This window comes from Pristiophorus japonicus, chromosome 11 (assembly GCF_044704955.1).
Source record: "Pristiophorus japonicus isolate sPriJap1 chromosome 11, sPriJap1.hap1, whole genome shotgun sequence".
Classification (NCBI taxonomy): domain Eukaryota; kingdom Metazoa; phylum Chordata; class Chondrichthyes; family Pristiophoridae; genus Pristiophorus; species Pristiophorus japonicus.
Genome location: NC_091987.1, coordinates 67,782,465 through 67,808,297, shown reverse-complemented (window position 1 = coordinate 67,808,297; position 25,833 = coordinate 67,782,465). Strand labels below are relative to the sequence as shown.

The 25,833-nt window shown below is 45.2% G+C and overlaps 1 protein-coding gene across 1 annotated transcript in view; it reads right to left on the bottom strand.

Annotated features, from left to right (window-relative positions):
• The window catches only part of LOC139275750 (T-cell surface antigen CD2-like), a 44,878-nt gene that overhangs the window by 7,367 nt on the left and 11,678 nt on the right, over window positions 1-25,833 (bottom strand). Inside the window, exons 3-4 of the mRNA XM_070892949.1 lie at window positions 13,346-13,591; window positions 11,283-11,426 (exon numbers count right to left, since the gene is read on the bottom strand). Coding sequence (XP_070749050.1) covers window positions 11,283-11,426; window positions 13,346-13,591 — 390 coding nt within the window. The remainder of the gene's footprint in view (window positions 1-11,282; window positions 11,427-13,345; window positions 13,592-25,833) is intronic.

Genomic DNA, 25,833 nt, shown 5'->3' with positions numbered 1-25,833 from the left:
TGTGCAGGGCCCAGTATAAAAGGCTGCCCACCATGCTTGTGCCTCACTCTGGAGTTACAAATAAAGGACCAAGGTCACTACAGTTTAAGTACAACACATTGCCTCGTGGAGTCACTCATAAGTGCATTACAGACATAACACCCAGAATCCAGGGAATTTTGGTAAATTACAACCAATGCATCCACAATCCCTGCCGCTACTGCTCTTAAGATCCTAGGATGCAAGCCATCAGGTTCAGGGGATTTATCTGCCTTTAGTCAAAAGAACATAAGAATATAAGAATTAGGAACAGGAGTAGGCCATCTAGCCCCTGAAGCCTGCTCCGCCATTCAACAAGATCATGGCTGATCTGGCCGTGGACTCAGCTCCACTTACCCGCCCGCTCCCCGTAACCCTTAATTCCCTTATTGGTTAAAAATCTATCTATCTGTGATTTGAATACATTCAATGAGCTTGCCTCAACTGCTTCCTTGGGCAGAGAATTCCACAGATTCACAACCCTCTGGGAGAAGAAATTCCTTCTCAATTCGGTTTTAAATTGGCTCCCCCATATTTTGAGGTTGTGCCCCCTTGTTCTAGTCTCCCCGACCAGTGGAAACAACCTCTCTGCCTCTATCTTGTCTATCCCTTTCATTATTTTAAAAGTTTCTATAAGATCACCCCTCATCCTTCTGAACTCCAATGAGTAAAGACCCAATCTACTCAATCTATCATCATAAGGTAACCCCCTCATCTCCGGAATCAGCCTAGTGAATCATCTCTGTACCCCCTCCAAAGCTAGTATATCCTTCCTTAAGTAAGGTGACCAAAACTGCACGCAGTACTCTAGGTGCGGCCTCACCAATACCCTATACAGTTGCAGCAAGACCTCCCTGCTTTTGTACTCCATCCCTCTCGCAATGAAGGCCAACATTCCATTCGCCTTCCTGATTACCTGCTGCACCTGCAAATTAACTTTTTGGGATTCATGCACAAGGACCCCCAGGTCCCTCTGCACCGCAGCATGTTGTAATTTCTCCCCATTCAAATAATATTCCCTTTTACTGTTTTTTTTTCCAAGGTGGATGACCTCACATTTTCCGACATTGTATTCCATCTGCCAAACCTTAACCTATCTAAATCTCTTTGCACCCTCTCTGTGTCCTCTACACAATCCAGCTTTCCCACTAATCTTGGTATCATCTGCAAATTTTGTTACACTACACTCTGTCCCCTCTTCCAGGTCATCTATGTATATTGTAAACAGTTGTGGTCCCAGCACCGATCCCTGTGGCACACTACTAACCACCGATTTCCAACCCGAAAAGGACCCATTTATCCCGACTCTCTACTTTCTGTTAGCCAGCCAATTCTCGATCCATGCTAATACATTTCCTCTGACTCCGCGTACCTTTATCTTCTGCAGTAACCTTTTGTGTGGCACCTTATCGAATGCCTTTTGGAAATCTAAATACACCACATCCATCGGTACACCTCTAACCACCATGCTCGTTATATCCTCAAAGAATTCCAGTAAATTAGTTAAACATGATTTCCCCTTCATGAATCCATGTTGCATCTGCTTGATTGCACTATTCCTATCTAGATGTCCCGCTATTTCTTCCTTAATGATAGCTTCAAGCATTTTCCCCACTACAGATGTTAAACTAACTGGCCTATAGTTACCTGCCTTTTGTCTGTCCCCTTTTTTAAACAGAGGCGTTACATTAGTTGCTTTCCAATCCGCTGGTACCTCCCCAGAGTCCAGAGAATTTTGGTAGATGATAACGAATGCATTTGCTATAACTTCCGCCATCTCTTTTAATACCCTGGGATGCATTTCATCAGGACCAGGGGACTTGTCTACCTTGAGTCCCATTAGCCTGTCCAGCACTAACCCCCTAGTGATAGTGATTATCTCAAGGTCCTCCCTTCCCACATGCCCGTGACCAGCAATTTTTGGCATGGTTTTTGTGTCTTCCACTGTGAAGACCGAAGCAAAATAATTGATTAAGGTCTCAGCCATTTCCACATTTCCCATTATTAAATCCCCCTTCTCATCTTCTAAGGGACCAACATTTACTTTATCCCATTATCTTACTGAGTACCACCTCCTTAGTGATTGTGATTGTGTTAAGTTCCTCCCTCCCTTTAGCCCCTTGACTATCCACTTTTGGGATATGGTTAGTGTCCTCTTCTGTAAAGACTGATACAAAATATTTGTTCAGCGTTTCTGCCATCTCCATGTTCCCCATTACTAATTCCCCGGTCTCGTCCTCTAAGGGACCAACATTTAATTTATGATCCAGTACTACACACGTTTCCTACCCGAGTTAGCGACCATGTTAGCTCCATTACACGAGCTCCTCAAGAAGGATGTGCAGTGGAGGTGGACCAAAGCACAACAGGACGCTTGGAAGAGCAGTCTCTGTAGCGATGCTCTACTTGTGCACTACAATACAGAGTGTGAGCTTAAGTTAGCGTGTGATGCTTCTGGCTATGGTGTGGAGCTGTCATAAGCCACGTAATGGATGACAGCCAAAAGAAACCAATCGCTTTTGCATTGCAAACCATCAGAAAGAGCGAAAGAACCTACGTGCAAATTGAAGACGAAGCATTCGCCATAGTGTTTGGAATCAAGAAATTCCAACAGTTCTTGAATCGCAAAAAGGTTACCCTGATAACTGATCACAAACTGCTACTAGCAATATTGAGGCCCAAATCTGCCAAGCCTGCAATGGTCACATTAGGAATGCAATGTTGTGTAGTGTTGTTGTCACAATATGACTGCACGTTTGAATATCGCACTTCAAAGCAAAACACAATCGCAGATGTCTTGTCCAGGTTGTCACATGTGTTGGGGGTGAAGGTGCTATTTTCATGATAGGTGCAGTTGACAAAGACTTTCCAGTAATTAACTGAGATTGCAGATGAGACTCAATAGGACTCAGTATTGAAAAGAGTGTAAGAAAACACCTTGAATGGATGGACTGCTCCTCCTCCTCCTCTGAAGAGCTTGTGTGCTCAGAGCCTTGTTCCTCATGCATCGGTAAATCTCGCTGCTACGCTATGTTGTGCAGGGCTCAGCAGACCACGCGATTCTGGAGACCCTGGCTGGTTCGTACTGAGGGACTCCTCCAGATGTATCATGACATATAAAGTGTATTTTCAGCATGTCTATTGCTTGCTCTATGATACATCTGCTGTAAATGTGGCTTTCATTATATCTTTTCTGAGCCTCAGTACTTGGCCTCCTCAGCCATTGGTGAGGCGTGACTACCCGCTCCTCTGGGCTGCAGGTCTTGCTCCACCAATCTGCAAATGTCTGCAACGACCTGGCACAACAGCCTGAGCCTCCTTTGGCACTGCTGCTCAGTCATGTTGAGGAAACCCATCCTGTGTCTGTATACCCTGTGCTGGGGGTATCGCTTCCAGCGCGGTGCAACCCTGCCCTCTGTCCTGTGCAGCATCAGGGCATTGAGGAGTAGGTTGGCGGTGTTGCTGTTGCTGTATCTGGTGTGCCTGGTGCTGCTGTGTTGGGGCTCATCGTGGTCCGATTCTGAGGACCAAGGTGAGACAGTATAAACGTCACCTATGCTGATGGAATAGATAGCAGGTCAAGTGGAGATGACAGAAACAACCTGTCAATGATGTGTTGGCTCGTACCAATGAACTAACACCAGATCTCAACTTTTCTGAAAAGACTTGCAACCTCTAGAAAGCTAAATCCGTGCTGACAATGCAGTCAGCAACAGTATCTGCCTTCGGAAAATAACCAGGGTTCAGATGGGAGTATTTATTCTGCTTTCCATGTTGTGCACTAATGAGCTGGATCAATGGCCACTGAACTTCCACCTCAGGTTCACAGACATGGTCCCCAAGCTGCGAGATTCCCATGGTCATCCAGTGAATTTTGAAAGGTAGGGCTAAAAAGAGACTTAAGGGTCTGACATGTACCTAATAATCATCTGAATTAGCTCGGCCACCTCTGCCGATCGGATCGCTGCCGCGAAGTGTGGGGTGGGAAGATGGCGGGTTCCCAACCCGCTCCAAGTTATTTCAAATTTCCCTCCTGACCCGTTTACATTCCTGCCTGCATGGACATCAGAAAATTCTGGCCTTCATCTTTCTCTCTCACGCTTACTTAGACACACACTTCACCCTTTCCTCTGGCTTATTATTAAACCTGCTGACAAGAGTGGCGCTGTTGTTGTTTGACAAACTGACCTCTACATTGTGGAGGCTGAACGGCAACTCTCTGACACCTCCTCCTACCTACCCCTGCACTATGACCCCACCACCTTACATCAAGTCATTGTTTCCAAAACTGTCACTGACCTCAGCTCCTCTGGAGGTCTTCCCTCCGCAGTTTCCTTCCTCATAGTCCCCCAACTCCGCACAGCCCACTTTTACCTCCTTCCCAAGATCCTCAAACAGGCCTGCCCTGGTAGACCATTCATTTCAGCCTGTTCGTGCCCCATGGAACTGATTTCCTCCTATCTCGGCTCTATTTTGTCTCCCCATGTGCAGTCCCTTCCTACCTGCATTCGTGACTCTTTCAATGCCATCCGCCACTTTAGCAGTTTCTAGTTTCCTGGCCCCAACCGTCTTTTTACCATGGACATCCAATCCCTCTACACCTTCATCCCCCACCAGTACAGCCTGGGGGCTCTCTGCTTCTTCCTTGAATGGAGGCCCAACCAGTCCCCACCCAGCACCACCCTCCTCCCCCTGCTGAACTTGTTTTCACAATGTTCTCACATTTCTCCTTTGACTCCATTCACTTCCTTCAAATAAAAGGTGTTGCTATGGAGAACCATATGAGTCCTAGCTATGCCTTTCCATGGGATATGTGGAACATTCCTTATTCCAGGCCTACTCAGGACCCTCACCTCTTTTAGGGTACATTCATGACTGTATCGGTGCCATTTCCTGCTCTCGCCCTGAACTGGATAATTTCATTCACTTTGCTTTCAATTTCCACCCTTTCCTCACCTTCACATGGTCCATCTCCGACTCTTCCCTTCCCTTCCTCGACTTCTCTTCTCCATTTCTGGGGATAGGCTATCGACTAATATCCACTATAAACCCACTGACTCCCACAGCTACCTGGAGTACACTTCCTCCCACCCCGCTTCTTGTAAGGAATCTATTCCATTCTCCCAGTTTCTCCGTCTCCGTTGCATCTGTTCCGACGATACCAATTTCCATACCAGTGCTTTCGATACATCTTCCTTTTTCCTCAACCGAGGATTCCTCTCCACTGTGGTTGACAGGGCCCTCGACAGCGTCTGTCCCATTTCCCGCACTTCTGCTCTCACCCCTTCCCCTCCCTCTCAGAACCACGACAGGGTTCCCCTTGCCCTCAACTTACACCCCACCAGCCTCCACATTCAATGGATTATCCTCCGCCATTTCCACCACCTCCAACTTGATCCCACCACTAAACACATCTTCCCCTTTCAACATTCCAAAGGGAGCGCTCCCTCCGCGACACTCTGATCCACTCCCCAATCACCCCCAACACCCGCTCCTCGCCCAACGGCACCTTCCGTGCAAGCACAGGAGATACATCACCTGCCCTTTTACTTCCTCCCTTCCACACTGTCCAGGGTCCCAACCACTCCTTCCAGGTGAAACAGCAATTTACTTGTACTTCTTTCCACTTAGTATACTGTAATCGCCACTCACAATGTAGTCTCCCTTACATTGGGGAGATCAAGTGCAGATTGGGTGACCACTTTCTGGAGCACCTCCCTTCAATCCACAAGCGTGACCCTGAGCCTCTGGTTGCCTGTCATTTTAATTCTCCGCTCCATTCCCACTCTAACCACTCTGTCCTCGGCTTCCTACACTGTTCCAATGAAGCTCAACGTAAGCTCGAGGAACAGCGCCTCATTCATTAACATTTTTTTATTTAACTTAACATTGTTGTGCAGTGTCTTCCAATAACAGAAACATTAAACATCAATACAAAGTTTGCAAACAATGGCGAGACCAGGCCAGGTAAGGATGAAATGTAACGTAACGCAACTGTAACTGTCACCAATGTAACTTCACGCAAAGCGTTCATTTATGAGCTGCAGACACAACAGTCTTGCAGTTGTGTAACTACCACGGGGCTTTTCCTACGGTCTAGGGTGGGGTGGGGGGCATGGTTTCAGCGCCAGCCTGATTGTCCTCCCTGAGGTCCTCGTCCACCTCCTCATCCTCCTCTTCCACTCCCATCTCTCCTGAGGTGGACCAGCGGCCCCATCTGGCAATTGTTGTCCTCTCCTGTTAGCTAAGTTATGCAACATACAGCACATCCCAATGAACTGAGTGACCTGCTCAGAGTGGTATTATAATTCGCCCCCTGAGTGGTCCAGGTATCTGAAGCGCTGCTTAAGCACTTCAATTGTCTTTTCTACGATATTGCGTGTGGCTATGTGGTTTTCAGTGTAGCGCTTCTCGGCTTCCGTCTGGGGATTACGCAGGGCGATCATTAGTCAGCTGGCAAGGCCATATCCTTTATCCCCCAGCATCCAACCGTGATCTTGTGGCTGACTCTTAAACAGTTCAGAGACAGTGCTCTCATGCAAGATTTGCATTTACTGCCATGATTATTTGCTTGTGGTCGACAACGAGTTGCACATTCAGGGAGTGGAATCCCTTTTGGTTCTGAAACACCTCTGCATCCTGAAAAGGTGCTTGCAGGGCAATGTACGCACAGTCTATTGCTCCCTGCACCTTGGGGAAGTTTGCTATTCTCGAGAAACCCAAAACCCTCTCAGTCTGTGCCTCTCTGCTTATAGGGAAGTTTATAAAGTCCATCCTGCGAGTGTAAAGGGCTTCAGTCACCTGTCGAATGCAGCAATGTGTGGCGTGCTGAGAGATACCGCAAATGTCGCCAGCTAAGGCATGAAAGGAGCCCGATGCATAGAAGGAAAGTGCCGCAGTAACCTTGAACTCAACGAGCATTGCAGTCCTGATGGTGCTGTTAGGCTGCAGATCTCCCTTAATTAGCTGGCATATCTCACTGATTACCTCCTTTCGGAAGCGCAGTCTCCTAAGGCACGTGTTATCAAACAATCCAGGTATGATCGCTTATCCCTGTAAATGTATTGTGTGTAAGGTCTCCTCCTCCTCAGCAGTCTGCCACCTCTTTGATTGGGCACATCATGCTCTTCAATAAAGCTTCTCCCATCTCTAGCCTGCAGCATGTGAGTAGTTATCAATACTGGCTGAGAAATTACAGGTCCCATTACTATAAATGCCCTATTTATATATCTTCAAAATTATTAAATTGTTCTCTAAAAACACAATAGAAACTCAAAATTCATCACAATGTGATTAGATGGTTGTCAAGAGAATTTAAAACCACCTTAAAAGCTCTCACGAATTACTTCAAAGCTCCCATGAACTTGAAGCAGCTTTTTATGAAAAGTCCTTGGAATTACAAAATGGCGTCCATACCGCTAGGTTAAGGTCAGGTGAGTGTAGCTTTTCTTGAGCGTCTTTTTGAGCGAGTGATCATTTAGGCAGCATATGGGCGAGATGCCAAAGGTAACACTCGGTGATATTCTGGGCGGTATTTGAGCATTAGTTTCCATTATAAACATTCTTCTGGGCGGTGCACGAGGGATGACGTCAGATTTTTTTTTAAAATATGGGCGGGCGGTTCAGCTAATTACCGGCGTTAATTGTATGCCGAAAGTTACGTCGACGATAATTGGGCGTTACTTTCCATTTTTAATCAAATCTGGGCGTTAAACGCAATCTCAGCGGTTAAATGGGCAGTAACTGACCGGTAACTGGGCGATCCTGATGGAAAGTCTAGCCCAGTCTAAGTTTGTACCAATCACTTACTGCCTTCTACTCAATGATTTATTTTTATTATCACCTTCCACCCCTCCAAATGCCCCTCATCGCCCCCCCCACCCCCCAAACCACTCTAGTTTAAATGATTTTCCATTGAGGCTTTACAAGTCTTTTACCCCCTACTTGGTTTGAGTGTAGCCTGTCTCTCCTGCACCAGACCTTCTTATTCCAGGAGGATTCAGTTATTCATGAAGGTAGGATTGTTGTCCTTTCATTTGTATATTCATTTACCTCCTCAATTCATTTAGTGAACTCCTCTCTGTACCAAATACTGGAAGTATATAACAAAGAACTTTAATTTCTATCTTTGAGTTTTGAGCCAATCCTCAGATATGTGGCTTTTGTATATTATTTCTCCTTATGCCACGTATCCCTATATGGACGAATACCACAAGATTCCTAGCTGTCCCCTCAGTATCCTTTCTAACCTTTCCTCAATGTGGGCTGCTCACCATCTTTTAGGTATTGTCCCTGTGATACATATGACTATGCTGAGGAAAGAATCGCCTATGACAATAATCTCTCCGACCTGAAAATTGTCAGGTCAATTTTAACTAAACAGGCGGCAATGTGTCAGCTCCCCATTTTAAACCCACCCAATTCTCCTTTCTATTGAAGCCAATGCACAAAAACAACGGCTACTTCAACTCACTAAAGGCTTTAAAGGCACTAAAGGTTTCCTTTCTGCACTGCCCCATTGTCAGTGAAGTTTGAATCCAGTCGGAAAATCTACATTACATTCTTTGATAACAAAAATGGCTCTATCAAGGAAAATAATTATGGAAAGGCTAACTAACTAAAGGAAAATAAGTAAATGGTAAAAGCAGATTTTTAAAAGAGCAATAGAAAAAGTGGTTTAATAAATCTCAATGTAATTAATCTTCACACCAGATGGATTAAAAGAAAATATGGACTATAAATTCTGTGCATTTGCGCCTCCCACTGGTGCCCCCGGGGATTGCTAATGGGGCGCAAATGCGCCAGTGCCCAGGCGCGGTGTTGACAATGACTCCTGCCATATTGGGCGGGAGTTTAGCGTTGGTGCTACGGCATTGTGCCCCGATCTCCTGCGCCCGGAGATCATGACGTCATCACCGTGCGCATCACCCCATTAGCGCCCCGGCCCTGAAATTGACTTTTGACCCCTGCAGCAGCACCGGGCGAAAAACACCGACAGCTGCAGGAGGCGTGGATTGGGCGGCCGGCCGCTACCGGGGCAATAATTAAAGGTGAAGTGGCCGAGGTAAGTAAAAAAAAAACGTAACTTTGTTTTCGCTGTGTTCCTCTGTTTTCTTCGTGGGGTCCTGCCCCCAATTGCTCAGTCTAGGACTACTTGAGTGCCAGGCTGATCACATGGCTCCCCTGTTCCCTTGATGGTCCAGGTAGGTGATTTTTAAATTGCAGAGCCTGCAGCGATTGCCCTTCCTTTTAAGGGAGGAAAGGGCAGTGCTGCATGGCCGAGTGTGCGCCCCGTTAGCGCTCCAAGAAGGAACTGGAGTGCTTGATTTAGTGCTCCATTTCCTTCCAGGAGCACTAAAGAGAATTTTTTGAGAGGGTGGAAATTTTCGCACCTGGCTCTAAGTTTCCCGCCTCTCAAAAGTTACCACCCCCAGAATGATAATTAATTTCTTCCCCCATTTGTTTATTACATGTTTCCTACAAATTGGAAACTTTTACTGTTCTTTGTTGTGAAGTTATGGAAATGTACTTCTTGTTATTATTTAACATTTACTTTCACGTTTAGTCTTAAGTCACATGTTTTCCTGATGTGGGTAGATCAGCCTCCAGTTCTGAAATCCACTTCTCTAATTCTTTTTATAACTAACAACAACTTGTATTTATATAATACCTTTAACATAGCAACAAAAGTCCCAAGGCACCATTGAGCTAAAGAAGGAGTTATTAGGAATGGTGACTAAAGTAGTAGGTTTTAAGGGGGGTGGCGGTTTATAGGAGGGGAGAGTGGTGGAGAGGCAGAGAGGGTTAGGGAGGGAATTTCAGTGCTTAGACCCTAGACAACTGAAGGCATGGTGGCCAATGGGGGCCAGGGGTTCGGTGGGGGGGGGGATGGTGGCGGGGGTTTGCACAAAAGACTAGATAGATTAGATAGGAGTGAGGACATGGAGGGATGAGAATTTTAAATTGGAGCTGTTGGGAGATCAGGAGCCAATGGAGGTCAGTGAGCACAATGGTGATGGGTGAATAGTAATTGATGTGGGTTAGGATACAGTTTTGAATCAGTTGAAGCTTATGGAGGGTGGAGAATGGGAGGCCAGCAAGGAGAGCCTGGAGAAGTCTGGAGGTGTCAAAGGCTGAGGCAGGGCTGGAGACAGGCAATGTTACGGAGGTGGAAGTAGGCCATGTTTGTGATGGAGAGGATGGCCTAGAAATTGGATCATGCCCAAATTCAGGCACGATCCGCATGCACATGTCTAAAATGACTGACAGCAGAACCACGCAAAATTGGTTCTCCGGCCTCATTTGGTTATTACCGATGATCTGCGGGAGCAAGTTACAGCTCTGGAAGCAGCTCACCGGTCGTGATGGCAAGGGAGTTTGGTTACTGGCTGAGGGCAGAAGGTAAGTCCAGGAAGAGCAGGGAAGCAATTGGGAGGCGGGCAAGCATGGGCTAGCAACGGCTTGCCATTTTAATATGGAGCGAGGAGAACTACTGCTGTTCCTCCTAGTTCAACATTCAGGTAAGCAGTGAAGACCCGCAGGGCCCCAAGTTGTTCATGCTACAGGAACCATGGATATGAGCTATGGTAGGAGCTGCATAATAAATGCTGCATGTGAAAAAATGAACTATGCCTGTCTGTAATTTAGCATAGTATTGGCTTTTTAATTATATCATTACATAGAAGGTGTTACAAACCAGTTTTACTGATAGAAATCCCAGCTTAACTCAACCATCAGTAATCAATATATTGTTGCAACGATGAACTAGGCAGTTATTGGAAGGAGGAGCCGAGCTGTTCAATCAGTAGCAATACGTGTGAGTAGCTAGCTTACTAAACGCCAAGGCAATTTTCGATCAAATATGGCACAATATGGGGTCAAAGGGAAAAACCTCCAGAAGCTCTAATCATACCTAACAAACAAGAAGATTATTGTGTATGTCGGATGACAATCATCACAACCCCAGGACATTACTGCACAAATTCCTCAGGGCAGAGGCTGGGTATTCTGAGATGGGTGGCTCATCGCCCAACCTCTTAAAGTGATTCCACCAAGTCCAGAGTGTGACAGAACATAGAATAAACACCATTTGCCTACTTACAGCTTAAGATACAGGCCCATACCCCATTCCCCTGTGTGATGAGGTATTATATTCAAGGCCATTTTTGAGTTGTCAGCTTTTTTTGGAGCTGTAGCAATCCTTTGCCAGTTTTCTAGGTAATTTGTGAGTATTTGGTCCTAACGGGAGCCATAATATTACTTACCATCTTCCCTTTGCACTTGTCGACGAGTATGTCTTCGAAAGCAATAAATCACTAGGATTGATAAGATGATCACCAGCACCACTGCTCCTGCTACTGCCATAATTAGATTATAATCAATGGATATAGGTTTAATAGGTTTAGTAACTGCAAGAAAAGAATGAATGAAAATATGAATAATACCCGCTAAGCCACACAGTACAAATATAACAATAAGTATCCCAGGACAGAAATATCAGAATTGTAGTGAATGTTTTCATTTAGACAATATATTGTTAATATAGGAATTATTCACTGTGTTATAAACAACATTAAAAATGTATGAAATGGCTTGTTCTTATTTTAACTTACTGTACAAATGGGGCCCATTTTTACTTGGGACAATCAGCATTAACGGAGTAGTAAGGTCCTAAAACTGAGGTTGGTAGCCGTACCGTTCTGTTAACCCCAACGAGCAGCCCGATGTAACTTTCACAAGGCCTACTGCTGGGCGGCTGAAGCGCCTGCCTTAAACAAGCGGTGGGCCTCTTTCCCATGCAAATCAGGGTCCTAATGATGAAGTTAGGAACCCTATTACAATATTAAGGGACACGTGCCCGGAGCTTGTGATGCGAATGCTCCACCCATGTGTACTGGTGTTCAGGAAATGACCTGAAAAAAAAAGAGTTTTTTCTTCGTAGAGCCAGAAGAAGCGGGAGTTCTCCTCCTGGCTCCACAAAAATACTGCAGGGCGGTCCTAATCCTGCCATGCTATCGTACCCCACCCTGCAGGTCTCTGCCACTGTCGAAGCAGGCTGACATTCCTGAGGTGGAAGCGCGGCGAGCTGCATCAGAATGCATGTTTGGCATCTGCAACTCGCCTGCCAAATTCCAATGAGGTCCGGGACACAAACTCACGGCAGACTCTTTGCCACTGGAACATCATCATCATAGGCAGTCCTTCAAACGAGGATGACTTGCTTCCACAAGAGTTCACAGATGTTTCAATGTAGGACCCAATGTTCCAGTCCTGAACTCAGTTGAGGGGGTGGAAGATGCCTGTGCGTGGATTTTTTTAACGTGTGGTGACCGTTGTACATCAGCCACCACACGGGCTCGACAGAGATAGGCCTATATCCAGTGGCAAGTTTTGAACCAGGACGACTGGAGACCTGCTCTGCTGCACGGACCTAGTGCGCACACATATCACAGTGTGGGCTGGCCCGTGCTGTCCCTGGGCCCTCGGCTCTTGGGACCCATACCATCATTCACCGCACTTTCACCCACGATGTTCCAGCTCCACCTTTATTTATGGCCCCGACCTGCGGTGGTGTTCTCACACAGATCGGGGCGGCCCACGATGGAACAGTCGGTTGGTCAACTACCTTAAGTCAAAATCAACCCCAGTGAGTGATGTTAGAATGCCCATCATTCACTACAGGAAAGGGCATCTCCGCCAGGAAGGTACGGTGAATGATGTGAGACAAACTGAGGGGAAACAGGCTGGGAAAACAAAAACAATTTACAAAGTCATACTTCAATATAAATTTTGATAGCAAACCAATGTGGATTAAAAGCTGCAAAGGACTGACTAATTAGATCCAAACCCCACTGTAAGAATTGTGAACTGTATTATTTTATTGACAACAGGTAATTTAACCATGGATTTGAAATGGAATTTCGGTTGATTTTCAGGTTTAAAACTGGCCGCCCATTATGGAAACTGTTCGATTTCCATTTCCAATTAAATTAATTTAAATGAAAATCTACCCCGATTTATTGATCAGGACTTTCAGATCGATGTAATCTGGATTTAATAAGATAAATTTCAACTCAATTCAATCTGGAGTTACTCATTGGGATGTATTTACAATTCAGTCTGGGGTTATTATTTGGAATACTATGAAATCGATTTAATCTGGTTTTACTGATAAGGAACCATTCCAGATTAGCTCACTCCTGTAATAATCAAGTGACATTTAATGCATAGAAATCAATTCTCTCAATTTCCCATTATCAGACAATAATCACAAAGACCAATATAAGAACAAACTTGCTGTCATTATAAAATATGAATCATCATTTACCTGGACAGTTAACCTCACTTAAAATCTTGGTTTCACTAATCTTATTGCTAGCAATACAGGTATATTTCTTAGCTCCTGTCTTTTTGAAGGAATGTATCTTGTTTAAATTTTGAGCTTTGTCTGATTCATTCAGTGAGTCACCAAGTAATTTCAGGGTGACTCCTGTTCCTTCCTTCACATAACAGGTAATGTTGACCTTGTTTGGAGAGTTACATTTAATGTCCAAGACTGGCTTTGAGACACTCACTGAAAGAAAAAGAAAGTTTATATATTAAACAAGTAATCTACAACAAAAACAACAACTTACATTTATATAGCACCTTTAACATAGTAAAATGTCCCAAGCACTTCACAGGAGCTATTATCAAACACAGTTTGACACCAAGCCACAAAAGGAGATAATAGGACAGGTGACCAAAAGCTTGATTAAAGAGGTAGGTTTTAAGGAGAATCTTAAAGAAGGAGAGAGAGATAGAAAGGTGGAAAGGTTTAGGGAGGGAATTCCAGAGCTTAGGGTCTAAACAGCTGAAGTCACAGCCACCAATGGTGGAGCAACTAAATTCAGGGATGCGCAAGAGGCCAGAATTGAAGGAGTGCAGAGATCTCGGAGGGTTGTAGGACTGGAGGAGGTTATAGAGATATGGAGGGGGTGAGACCATGGAGGGATTTGAAAACAAAGATAAGAATTTTAAAATTGAGATGTTGTCAGACGAGGAGCCAATGTAGGCCAGCAAGCATGGGGGTGATGTGTCAATGGGACTTGATGTGAGTAAGGATATGGGAGCAGAGTTTTGGATGAGCTCAAGTTTATGGAGAGTGTGAGATATGTATCTTGATTATCCAGAACTGGCTCTTTTCTATATGGAGGAGAATAATAAAGGAAAATGTGTTTACAGTAGCAAGTGCTTTGAACATCATAAATGGTGTCGACCTTATCGCTGTTTTATTTTCTGTAAATATTCTGGAAAGAAACAGCAGCAATAAGTTTCATTTACACTGTGCATAATCAGAAATAACTGGATGAGAAGCCAAAGGAGCAGATATTAGGAGGGGTGACCAAAAATTTGGTCAAAGAGATGAGTTTTAAGGAGAGTCTTAAAGGAGGAAAGGAAGAGAGGTTGAGGGGGTTAGGCAGACAACTAAAGGCATGGCCATCCATGGTGGGGTGAATAGGGTGGGGGAATTGCATAAAAGGCCTGATTCAGAGGAGCTGGAAACTCCGGGGCGGGGGGGGGGGGGGAGTGGGGGAGGGTGGGGGGAGATGGGGGTTGGAGGGCTGCAGTAGGTTACATAAATAGGATGAGCAAGGCCATGAAGGGATTTAAAAACAAGGATGAGAATTTTAAAATGCAGGCATTGGGCAACCAGGAACCAATGTCGGTCAGCAAGCACAGGGATCCGGGATAGGGTATGGGCAGCAATGTTTTGGATGAGCTAATGTTTTTTACCGAGAGTGGAGGACGGGAGGCGGCTTAGTAGAGTATTGGAAACATCGAGGTGACAAAGCCATGGATGAGAGTTTCAGCAGCAAATAGATTGATGTATGAGTGGAGATCGACAATGCTACGGAGGTGGAAGAAAGTGGTCTTTGTGACAGATAGGATATGAGGTCAGATGCCAACATTGCAAACAGTCTGGTTCAGCCTGCGATGATGGATGGGGATGGAATCGATGGCAAAGGTACAGAGATTTGTGACAGGGCTTGAAGATGATGACTGATGGAGGGAGATGGTACGGAGAGGTACAACTAAGTGTCATCAGCATAAAGATGGAACTTGACCCCATGTCTGCAGACGATGCAGCCAAGCCGCATCGTGTAAATGAGGGAGCCAAGAATAAAATCCTTGGGGGACTCTTGGAGGTCATGGTGCAGGGCGGGAACAGAAACTATTGCTGGAAATGCTCGGACTATAATTGGAACCAACCAAGAACAGCCACACTGAGTTGGACAGCGGAGGAGAGGCATTGGAGGAGGATGAGATGGTCATTCATTTCAAAGGCTGCAGAGAGGTTGAGGACAATGAAGAGGAATACACCATGTTCACAGTCACAGAGTAAGTAATTTTCAATGTTGGGGCCTTTTTGGTGCTGTGGCAGGGTCCAAAACCTGATTGGAGAGATTGAAACATGGAGTTGTGGGAAAGATGGACACAGATTTGGGAGGTGACAACATGCTCAAGGACTTGTGAGCAGAAAGGAAGGTTGGAGATGGGGTGGTAGTTTGCAAAAACAGAAAGATCAAGGTGGGTTTTTTGACAAAGCAGGATAATGATGGTAATTTCAAAGGGAGGGGACAGTACAAGGAGGGGATAGGAACCATTTACAATGTCAACCAGCATAGGGGCCAGAAGAAGAAGTTGGGTGGTTCGCAGTTTAGTGGGAATGGGGCCAAGGGAGCAGGAAAAGGGTCCCATGGACAAGATAATCTTGGGGAGGGCGTGAGGGGTGATTGGATTGAAACTATGGAAAGACTTGAGTTCAGAACTAGGCCAGTGAGGAATGACCACAATGAGAGAGAGTAAAGGTTTTGCTGGGGATAAAGGCATCTAAAGTAGAGGTCAGAGAGTGGTTGATCAGATTGACGGCTACAGAAATATTGTTGCATATTGAGGGCCAAAGGCTGAGCAGTTGGGAGTTTGAAAGTGCAGTTGTAAGTGACTTGGGGAGAGATTTTCCAGTGATGGATGCAGATAGAAGTGGGGTTGAAAGGGATAAGGGAATTTGGGTAATGAGGGATACAAAGAAGGGATCAAGGATGGCGTGGTCTGATTGAGATCAATGGAGTAGAGTGGCCACTAGAGATAGCAAGGTCAAGGAGGTGGCAGTTAATATGGGTTGACCAGTTTACACAAGAACATAAGAATTAGGGGCAGGAGCCCCTCGAACCTGCTCTGCCATTCAATAAGATGATAGCTGAACTTTGACCTCAACTCCACCTTCCTGTCTGACAGCTACCCTCAGAATCTTATGTTTCAATGAGATCACCTCTCATTCTTCTAAACTCCAGAGAATATAGGCCCAATCTACTCAATCTCTCCTCATAGGACAACCTTCTCATCCCAGGAGTCTAGTTAATGTTCGTTGCACTGCCTCTAAGGCAAATATAATCCTTCCTCAGATAAGGAGACCAAAACTAGGCACAGTACTCCAGGTGTGATCTTACCAAAGCCCTGGACAATTGTAGCAAGACTACCTTACTTTTGTATTCCAACCCTCTTGCAATGCAGGCCAACATGCCATTTGCCTTCCTAATTGTTTGCTGTACCTCCATGCTAACTCTCTGGGGTGGAAATTCAGTCGGGCCTCTGTTGTGGCGTTAATCCAGGTGGAGTGGTAAATTTTGCTCCAGGAAATGGTTTGCATCTCCAGCCACAAAATTCACCAGCAGGGCCCTGAGTGTGGAGCGGAGCACGAAAGGAGGCGTTCCACACCTCTTTTAGGGCACGAGGCCGATTGAACAACTGAAAATCCCGAACAAAACAGCCGACCTCTGAGCGCCCTAAGAGAGGCTTCCGTGAAAGCAGGAAATCTGAAAAAAAACCACCAAAATCACTCTCAATACATTCATCATCATAGGCAGTCCCTCGGAGTCGAGGAAGACTTGCTTCCACCCTAAAAATGAGTTCTTAGGTGACTGAACAGTCCAATACAAGAACCACAATCCCTGTCACAGGTGGGACAGACTGTCGGTGGGGATGTTGAATTTCATCAAGGAGGCTTTGAGGGTATCCTTGAAACATTTCCTCTGCCCACCTTTGGCTCGTTTGCCGTGAAGGAGTTCTGAGTAGAGCGCTTGCTTTGGGAATCTCGTGTCAGGCATGCAAACAATGTGGCCTGCCCAATGGAGCTGATCAAGTGTGGTCATTGCTTCAATGCTGGGGATGTTGGCCTGGTCGAGGGCACTAACGTTGGTGTGTCTGTCCTCCCAGGGGATTTGCAGGATCTTGCGGAGACAGTGTTGGTGGTATTTCTCCAGCAACTTGAGGTGTCTACTATACATGGTCCATGTCTCTGAGCCATACAGGAGGGCAGGTATTACTACAGCCCTGTAGACCATGAGCTTGGTGGCAGATTTGAGGGTCTGGTCTTCGAACCCTCTTTTCCTCAGGTGGCCGAAGGCTGCACTGGCGGACTGGAGGCGGTGTTGAACCTCGTCGTCAATGTCTGCCCTTGCTGGTAAGAGGTTCCTGAGGTATGGGAAATGTTCCACGTTGTCCAGGGCCGCACCATGGATCTTGATTAATTTCAAAAATAAAAAATAAAAACAATCACACTTACCTCAGGTCGACATTAATTCACTCACTGCGGCTGGCACAGCTCGGGCCGCCAGCTATCACAGGCAGTCCCACTACGGCGCGCTACGGGTCGGGTGCGAACCAAATATCGAGCCAGTGTCGCAACCAGGGGCATTGCACACCAGCTCGCCTCTCCCAAGTGGTACTGCTCCTTGACCCCGCAAACCCAGCACTGAATGTCTCAGTGGGGCGCTGGAAGCTGGCCAGCCGTCCGGAAATGCTTTCTGCGACCATTACTGCCCCTCCAGGGCGTAAACAGAAGCAACAACAAGCCAAAAATCCAGCCCAGATCTATGCTTCCTGTACGAGGACATCCAAATCTCTCTGAACAACAAAATTTAATAGTTTCTCACCATGTTCTGTTTTCCGATTCTTCCAACTGAAGTGAATAACTTCATACTTACCCACATTGTACTCCATCTGCCACCTTATTGCCCACTCCTTTACCTGTCTATATCCCTTTGTAGGCTCTTTGTGTCCTTCACACAGCTCACTTTCCTCACAGCTAGTTTTGTATCGTCAGTAAACTTAAATACATTACAACTGGTCCCTTCATCTAAGTCATAGGGCTCAATTCTCCCCAGTGATGTTTTTGGCACGCGCCACTTTTTTTGGCCTAAGTTTAAAAAATACAAGTTTCCCCAATCAATGCGCGCCAGCATAACTGTTTGTTACGATTTTTTTAGGTCCATTTTTTTTGTGTCATAGGGGATGTAACCTGCCACTTGCGCCAATTCTAGCCATTTAAGCAAGTTTGGCCAGCTCCGATTTATTCCAATTCTTCTTCGGCCGGCGTATGTGGCCTCTGTAGAAAGACCTTCTGGTGAGTTAAGAAAATCGGCGCAGGTAGGTAAATCAGCGCAGCAGCTGCAGTTCCAGGGTCCGGACAGCAACAGCAGAGAGGTGAGAGAGAGTGGGAAAGAGGGGGAGGAAGCCTTTCGGACATAGTTAGGAGTGGGGACCGGGGAAGAGGAGGCTGTTCGGCCAGGGATAGGTGCGGGGACCGGGACCAGGAGGCCATTTGGCCAGGGATAGGTGTGGGGACCGGGAGGGAGGAGGTCGTTTGACCAGGGATAGGAGAAGGGACCGGAACCGACATTGGGAGGGGTTGGGGGTGGGGGAAGTAGACTTTTGTCATTACACTTTAATAATTTAATGGAGATAAGTTGCTATAATGTATAATGTGCTTGTGCAGGTTGGTGTAATGTGCTTGTACTTGATTGTTGTGAGCTGGCTGTATGTTTCACTTTCCAGCCTCAGCTCGCATTGTGTCCCTGGTTACCATGACAACCCGATCTTTTTGGCACAGATTTTGGGCTCCACCCCCAAAACAAAATGACAGGCTTGGCGGTGCCAAAATGAAGAATTCAAATGGGGAAACTTGGAAGATTTTTTTTTGTGGAGTACTTGGGGCCCCAAAAAATGGGCATAACTCTTCAAGTACACCAAAAAACTGCTTTGGGGAAAATTGAGCCCATAGATATAGATTGTAAATAGCTGAGGCCCAAACACTGATCCTTGTTGTGCCCCACTAGTTACAGCCTGCCAATCTGAAAATGACCCATTTATCCCTACTCTCTGTATTCTGTCCATTAACCAATCCTCATACATTGCCGCCAACCCCATGAGCCCTTATCTTGTATAACAACCTTTTATGCGGTACTTTATCGAATGCCTTTTGGAAATCCAAATATGCTACATCCACTGGTTCCCCTTTATTTAAACTGTTAGTTACATCCTCAAAAAATTCTAATAAATTTGTCAAACACGATTTTCTTTTCATAAAGCCATGTTGACTCTGTCTAATCATATGATTTTCTAAGTGCCCCATTACTACTTCTTTAATAATGGATTCCAGCATTTTCCCAACAACTGATGTGAGGCTAACTGGTCTGTAGTTCCTTGTTTCCTCTCCCTTCTTTCTTGAAAAGCAGGGTTAAGATATAACCAAGTTCTAAAATAACCTGTTCCCTGGTTGATTCAATGACGAATTGTTCTAGGAAATTGTCTTGAATGCATTCCATGAACTCGTCCTCCAGACTACCTTTGCCAATTCGTTTTGGCCAGTCTATATGAAGATTAAAGTCCCCCATGATTATTGCACTACCTTTGTTACAAGCTCCTATTATTTTTTGCTTAATATTCTGTCCAATGGTATAGCTACTGTTAGGGGGCCTATAAACTACTCCCACCACTGTTTTCTGCCCTTGTTACTTCTTATCTCCATCCATCCTGATCTTCTGAGCCAAGATCCTTTCTCACTACTCTCCTTATGTTTTCCTTTATTATCAGGGCAAATCCCCTCCTTTTCCAGTTGGCCAGTCTTTTCGAAACATCAAGTACCCTGCAATATTTAGTTCCCTTGGTCACTTTGCAACCACATCTCTGTAATGGCTATCAGTTTATATGAAGGGAGAGGTTTAGGGAGGACAGGAGCTCAGTACATTCAGGGGAGAAAGGACAAAGGGCCCTGAGATGAAGATTGAAATCACCAAGGGTGAGGATTCATAAGTGCAGAGGTGGAAAGAAAGGAGGGAAGATATCTTGGTTGGAAAGCTACGATATCAATGCAATTGTCCACAATAGCGTCATGAATATGAAGGGCCTTGTTTGCACATAAATAGATATTCTGGAGGAAAAAACGAAGAATGGCAGCTAGTTTGATTCCTTCTAAGGACAATGCACAATCAATTCTTTCAGGAACTCTATCATTTTAGGGCTAACACCTGAGGCCACTAAGCACCTGTACCGGACCCTTGGATCAGCCATGATCTAATTGAATGGTGGAACAGGCTCGAGAAGCTGAATGACCTACTCCTGTTCCTCTGGTAGAGTCCAAAAGGCAGTAGTGAATGGGATGAGCTTGACAGGAAAAAGGTTGGCAAGGTTAGCCCAAATGGAAATGCTGTGTAGAATGTCCATGAGAAAGGAGGATGGGGCAGTTGGGGTGCTTGTAAGGAGGTAGCAACAGGTACCTCAACGGTCCCTTTGAGAATGCTAAGAGAGGCACAGGGGACATATGTGGACTTATTCAAGAGGGATTCAATCCTGTGACGAGAGTAGGAGAGTTGGAAAGATGAAGAGTAGTGAAGGATTGAATTTGGGATGGGGGCAATACTACCCAAGAGGGGAGAAATGGAAGGTAGCATAGCTGGTTAAAAGAAAGAGGAGAGTAGACCAACAGAAAAATAAGGAGAAAGAAGTAATGGGCTCAGATCAGGAGTAGCAGCTAAAATGCATATGTAAATGGATACTGAGAGATTTCAGATTAAATAGGGAGGGCGGAGGTTGGAAGAAAAATGACCTAAACAGAGGACAGGAAGGAAATTCCAAAATTAGACAGGATGGAGTCAACCTGGGGCATTCACAAACCAGTGTCCACGTTTGGAGACAGTTGTGGAGAGAGTGTGGATCCAGGAGCTATTTGAGGGGCAGAATATCAGTGGGCACACTGTTGGAGGTTGCACGGTGTAATCAGAGGGCTGAGAGTGAGTGTAGAGTTGACCATGAGCCAGCAGCGGTTGGTGCAAGGGTCTAGCACAGGTGAATAGTGGCTTCAGATGTTACCCCAAAATTGGCGGAGCAACCTTCCCCTTTTACATGCACTAATGGAGCTCCCGCCTATTTTGGGCAAGAGCTTCAGACACTCGCACCAGGCCCGACCCTGTTCACAAGCAGGATCCTAAAGAAAGGAAATCCAGCTGATCTGATTCCCACCGGTTTTCTGGGCATCTTACTGTCCTGTTGATGCCCAAATTGGAATGATAGTGAGATGAAAATTGCCCCCAACTTGTTAAAGAACAAAGTCAGCGTTCAGGAAATGTAGCCTTCCCATTTTCTCAGTAAACATTTTTCAATGGATAGAAAATGAAAGGCTCACTGGCAGGAAGGACTCAGAAAATCTACTCCGTTGAATTCAAAGGTTAGATTTTTCACAATTGACCCTCTTTAATCTTAAATGTAAGAAATCATCTCACAATCGGTATGTAATGTTGTTCTTTTTTGTAGGGGTTTTAGAAAACCATTCATTGGTTGATTTCAAATATTCCAAAGCTAAACAGCTGGTCTGCTTTGAAAAAAGATACCATTGGATTTTATAGTGACAGACAATGTGGGGCCAGGCACTACCCAAAATAGTCATGATGTAATTTGAGAAATGGCATTGTGCTTTCTCTACAATTTTTACACTTAATAATACACACTTTTAAATAATATCATGTGTGCACTAATATTGGAAATAAAACATGATTGGTGTTCAGTTTATTCCAAGACTATGATAAAATCAAATATTCTTTTGAAATTTACAGATAAATGTAATAGTATAAGAAAGCCTGCAACAAGAAAAGGCTATTGAGCTAGTAAAATCCATTCCTTCGAAAGACGATGCACAATCTATTATTTCAGGAACTCTACTCCATTCAGTTAATCTCCTGAAGAAAATTCCTGTGTACATCTGCTCTGTCTGGGGAAGCCTGAGGCCCAGGAAGTGTCAAAGAACAATCTATGTGAATTTTAATAATGGGACGGCTTCCTAGGATAGCCCGATAACTATCCCAGATATGGGCCCAAGACGTGGGGGGCAGACAGAATACTCACCCCCTCCCGCACCTCCCCACATCCACCCCACCCTACCAAAGTTTGGGCTGGATTTTAGATATTAAATAACTTTGCCATTCACAACCTATTGTGGATGATTGTATTGACATCCTCGCTTTGACTGAACCCTAGTTCACAGCGGATGACATCATGTCCCTTACTGAAGCCACCTAGCGACACTTTCCATCTGCCTTTTCTACTTGCTGCGATTGTGGCTCGAACCTCATCAGCAAGTAATGTCATGGCTGTTTTCCCTATTCTGTTGGTACTTTTTTCTCCTTTGAATGCTTCACATCTTGCCTCTCCTTTAAAATTCTCATTGTGTACTGCCCATCTAAAACCTGTCCTGGTTTATCAATCAGATATCTTCATTACTTTTTTCTCTGATCCTCTGCACTGAGATATTCCAGATGCTAGTTTATTTCAATCTCCAACTCAGTTCCACTTGCCCTCTCTCCACTGAATTTAATGCTCTCCTGTCCTCTCTAACGTCTCCCTCCTTGGTAACTATCCTACTCATATTCACGGCCATCCCCTTGACTTCACCATCTCCCATGGTCTCAATCATAAACAAGGCTATCTCCGACCACTTCCTTGTATCCAACATACCCTTACCTCTTTCAAACCACTTCCTTCTGCAATCGCCCCTGGAATAAAAGTTGATTTCATTCTCAAACTCCATACTGCCCAGCATTTGGCCCTACATCTGCCATGATCCCTCTACAACTGTTGATGTCAACCACTTCCTCACCCTCACTTTGGATGTCCCCAGAAAAACTATCACCATCTCCCGTAGCGGACATTTTCCCTTGAACAACCACAATCTTCACTCCCTCAAGTCCAAGGGCCAGACTTGAACATACCTGGCACACAACGGCTGTGGCCATCCATCACCAGATCTGGCTTGACCACATCAAACTCTGCGTGGCCTTTCTCTCGTCCACCAAAATGAGGATGAAGATAATCCCAAATTCTTTTTTTCTACTACTAATCAGCTATTTAAACTCCTCCACTGCCCCCTCCACCCTCAATTCTAACACAAGATAGCGACCGTCTGTTCCACTGTCCCTGTTGCTTTATCTCTGTCCTTGCTCACTGAACCAAACTCTCCTCTCTCTCGCTCTCTCATTTCTCCCCATCCCCACCAAGCTCATCTCATCCTACCTCCACCAAACTCTCAATCGCCCAGTTTTCCTTTCTGGCCTCCATTTCAACCAATGTTGTAAATTATTCCCTCTCCACCCTTCCCAACCCCCAAGAATTTTAGGCACTTAAATCACTATTTTATCATAAGATTTGAAAAGCACTCATTGAGTAGTACATTAGGATTTATCAATAAAGATTGTTTGTGGTGTTGCAAATATCCAGAATTTATTAATAACTTTTATGATATGACTAATTGACATTTTTGAATATTGAGGAAAGAAATTGAGGAAAATTCCCACTGCTTTCAACACTGAGGATGTCAGCATTCATGTATACATGTCAGTGAAAGTAATTTTTGGCAGGAAAAGAAGCCACAAGGTCGATTGTAACCCCTCACTGTGCAGGAACAGTGCCGGCAGAGGTGGGGTGGGGGGGGGGGGTGGTGTGGAGTGGGTGTTAAGATAGTAATGGAGGTTTGCACCACGTTCCTGACATATTCCTGCCCCTTACCATTTTTACTTGCCTGAATTCATGAATGGGGACCTAATTTAAATGGCAGTGTCATGCCTGATGGCATCATCAGAACGCGACACTGCCATTTTGACTGCGGTCCAATTACAGCCTACATGGACTCTGGCACACCAGTGAAAGCAATACTTTGCTGTCAAAATAAGAGTGAGGCTAAAAGTGCTCGCTGTTATTTATGTGCAAATGCTGCAGAAACTTCAGGCACGAGGCAGATGCGCGGTTAAATGCGGAAATCCAAAAGTTGCTGTCCGCAATGCACTGCACTGCCATTGGCTTCCTGAAAATGGCATCTCTCTGTGTATCTCACTTTTGAAATGCATTGAATGGCATGAGGTTGTTGTACCTGAGCAGTAGATACAAACTAAAGTCACCACAGAAGGTTAGAGGTGGTCTGATGATGCAAGGAGTCTGTTTTGGAGCCTCTTAAGGTTCATGCATATTTAATTAAGCCTGGATGAGCTGTCAGAGATTCTTTTAACGATGTGCTAATTATTAATTACTGCCAATGAACCTTTCTGGCACCGAAAATTAACTATTACAAGTGTGGTGTCGCATTCCTTCAGGTTTTAATTGTTGTTGGATACTTTAAAAATGTGAAATTTAACTTTATTTTTAATTTTCCTTTCTGTCTCTTTTTTCTCTCTCTCTTAACCCAATTTTTCTTTTGCTCTCTTTCTTTCCCTCTCTGCACTTGATTTGACATTGAGTTCACCCATTCTAATTTGCACTTCCTTCTTTCAATCTAATTGGTTAAGGAGATACAGAGTTGCTTGTCCTATTTCAGGTCCCAGATTCTCAGTTTCTCTCGCTGAGCCTTTATCTGCTCTTACTATCAGCAAATTGCGGTGCAAAATATAGCAACTTATGACCCATTGTTGCAACATTGATGCTGTCAATCTTCAAGATTACTGCACAGTCAATGTGTTAATTTCACTTTGGTTAAAGGGCTTATCGAGTGTTGCACAAAAACTGCATATTATTGTGTCTCATCTTCAGCAGCTTTGTGGAGTTAAAAATGGAGGTACAGTGATAGAATGATACCACACGAAAAGAGGCCATTCAGCCCAGCATGCCTGTGCCATGAAATACATGGTGAATAAATGATCACCCAGATAGTTAGTTCAGATGTCTAGAATGAGGGGACATGGAAATAAGATTAAAGGTAAGCGATTTAGGTCAGAGATCAGAGGAAATCTGTTTTATGTGGAAGGCTGTGAGACTGTAGATTTGATGACTGAAGCAGAGACCATGTTATCTCTTAAGAATAAGTTAGATAGGTGGTATGAAGAAAAGGGGATGAAGAGATGTGGAACAGTGTAGGAATACGGGATTAGGATTACTGCTCATTTGGAGAATAAACACAAATATGGACTGGTTGGGTTGAACAGTAAGCCACAATTGCAGCAAGTGGAAAAGGCAGATGGAAAGTGTGGCTTCAGTAAGGGACATGATGTCGTCAGCTGTGAACTAGGGTTCAGGCAAAGCGAGGATGTCAATACGATCATCCACAATAGGTTGTGGTTGGCAAAGACATTTATGGGCCGAATTTGCCCCTCCCAGTAAGGCCTCTGGCCGCCTGAAAGCGACGGCCATGGGGAGGCGCGGAATGGCCGCCATTTTGTAAATTGCCCATCGTGAGTTTTGGAGCGGTGCCTGGGACGCGCAGGCGCCGACCCTTTACCGACTGGCAGGGACCCCCAGCAATTATGCCCCCAGGTTCGCAAGGCCGTCTGGCATCCCCTCTTGGGTGCCAGGCTACTGGCCTGGCCGAAACCCTCCCTGGTGGGCCAGTGGACCTAACTTAAAAGTATGCAGAGCTCGCATACTGAAGGGGAGAGACGTTGTGATACATCAACTTGACACAGCACGTCCGCGCCACGCTGATGTCATCAACACGGCACCGATGACTGGTCGGGGCAGTCG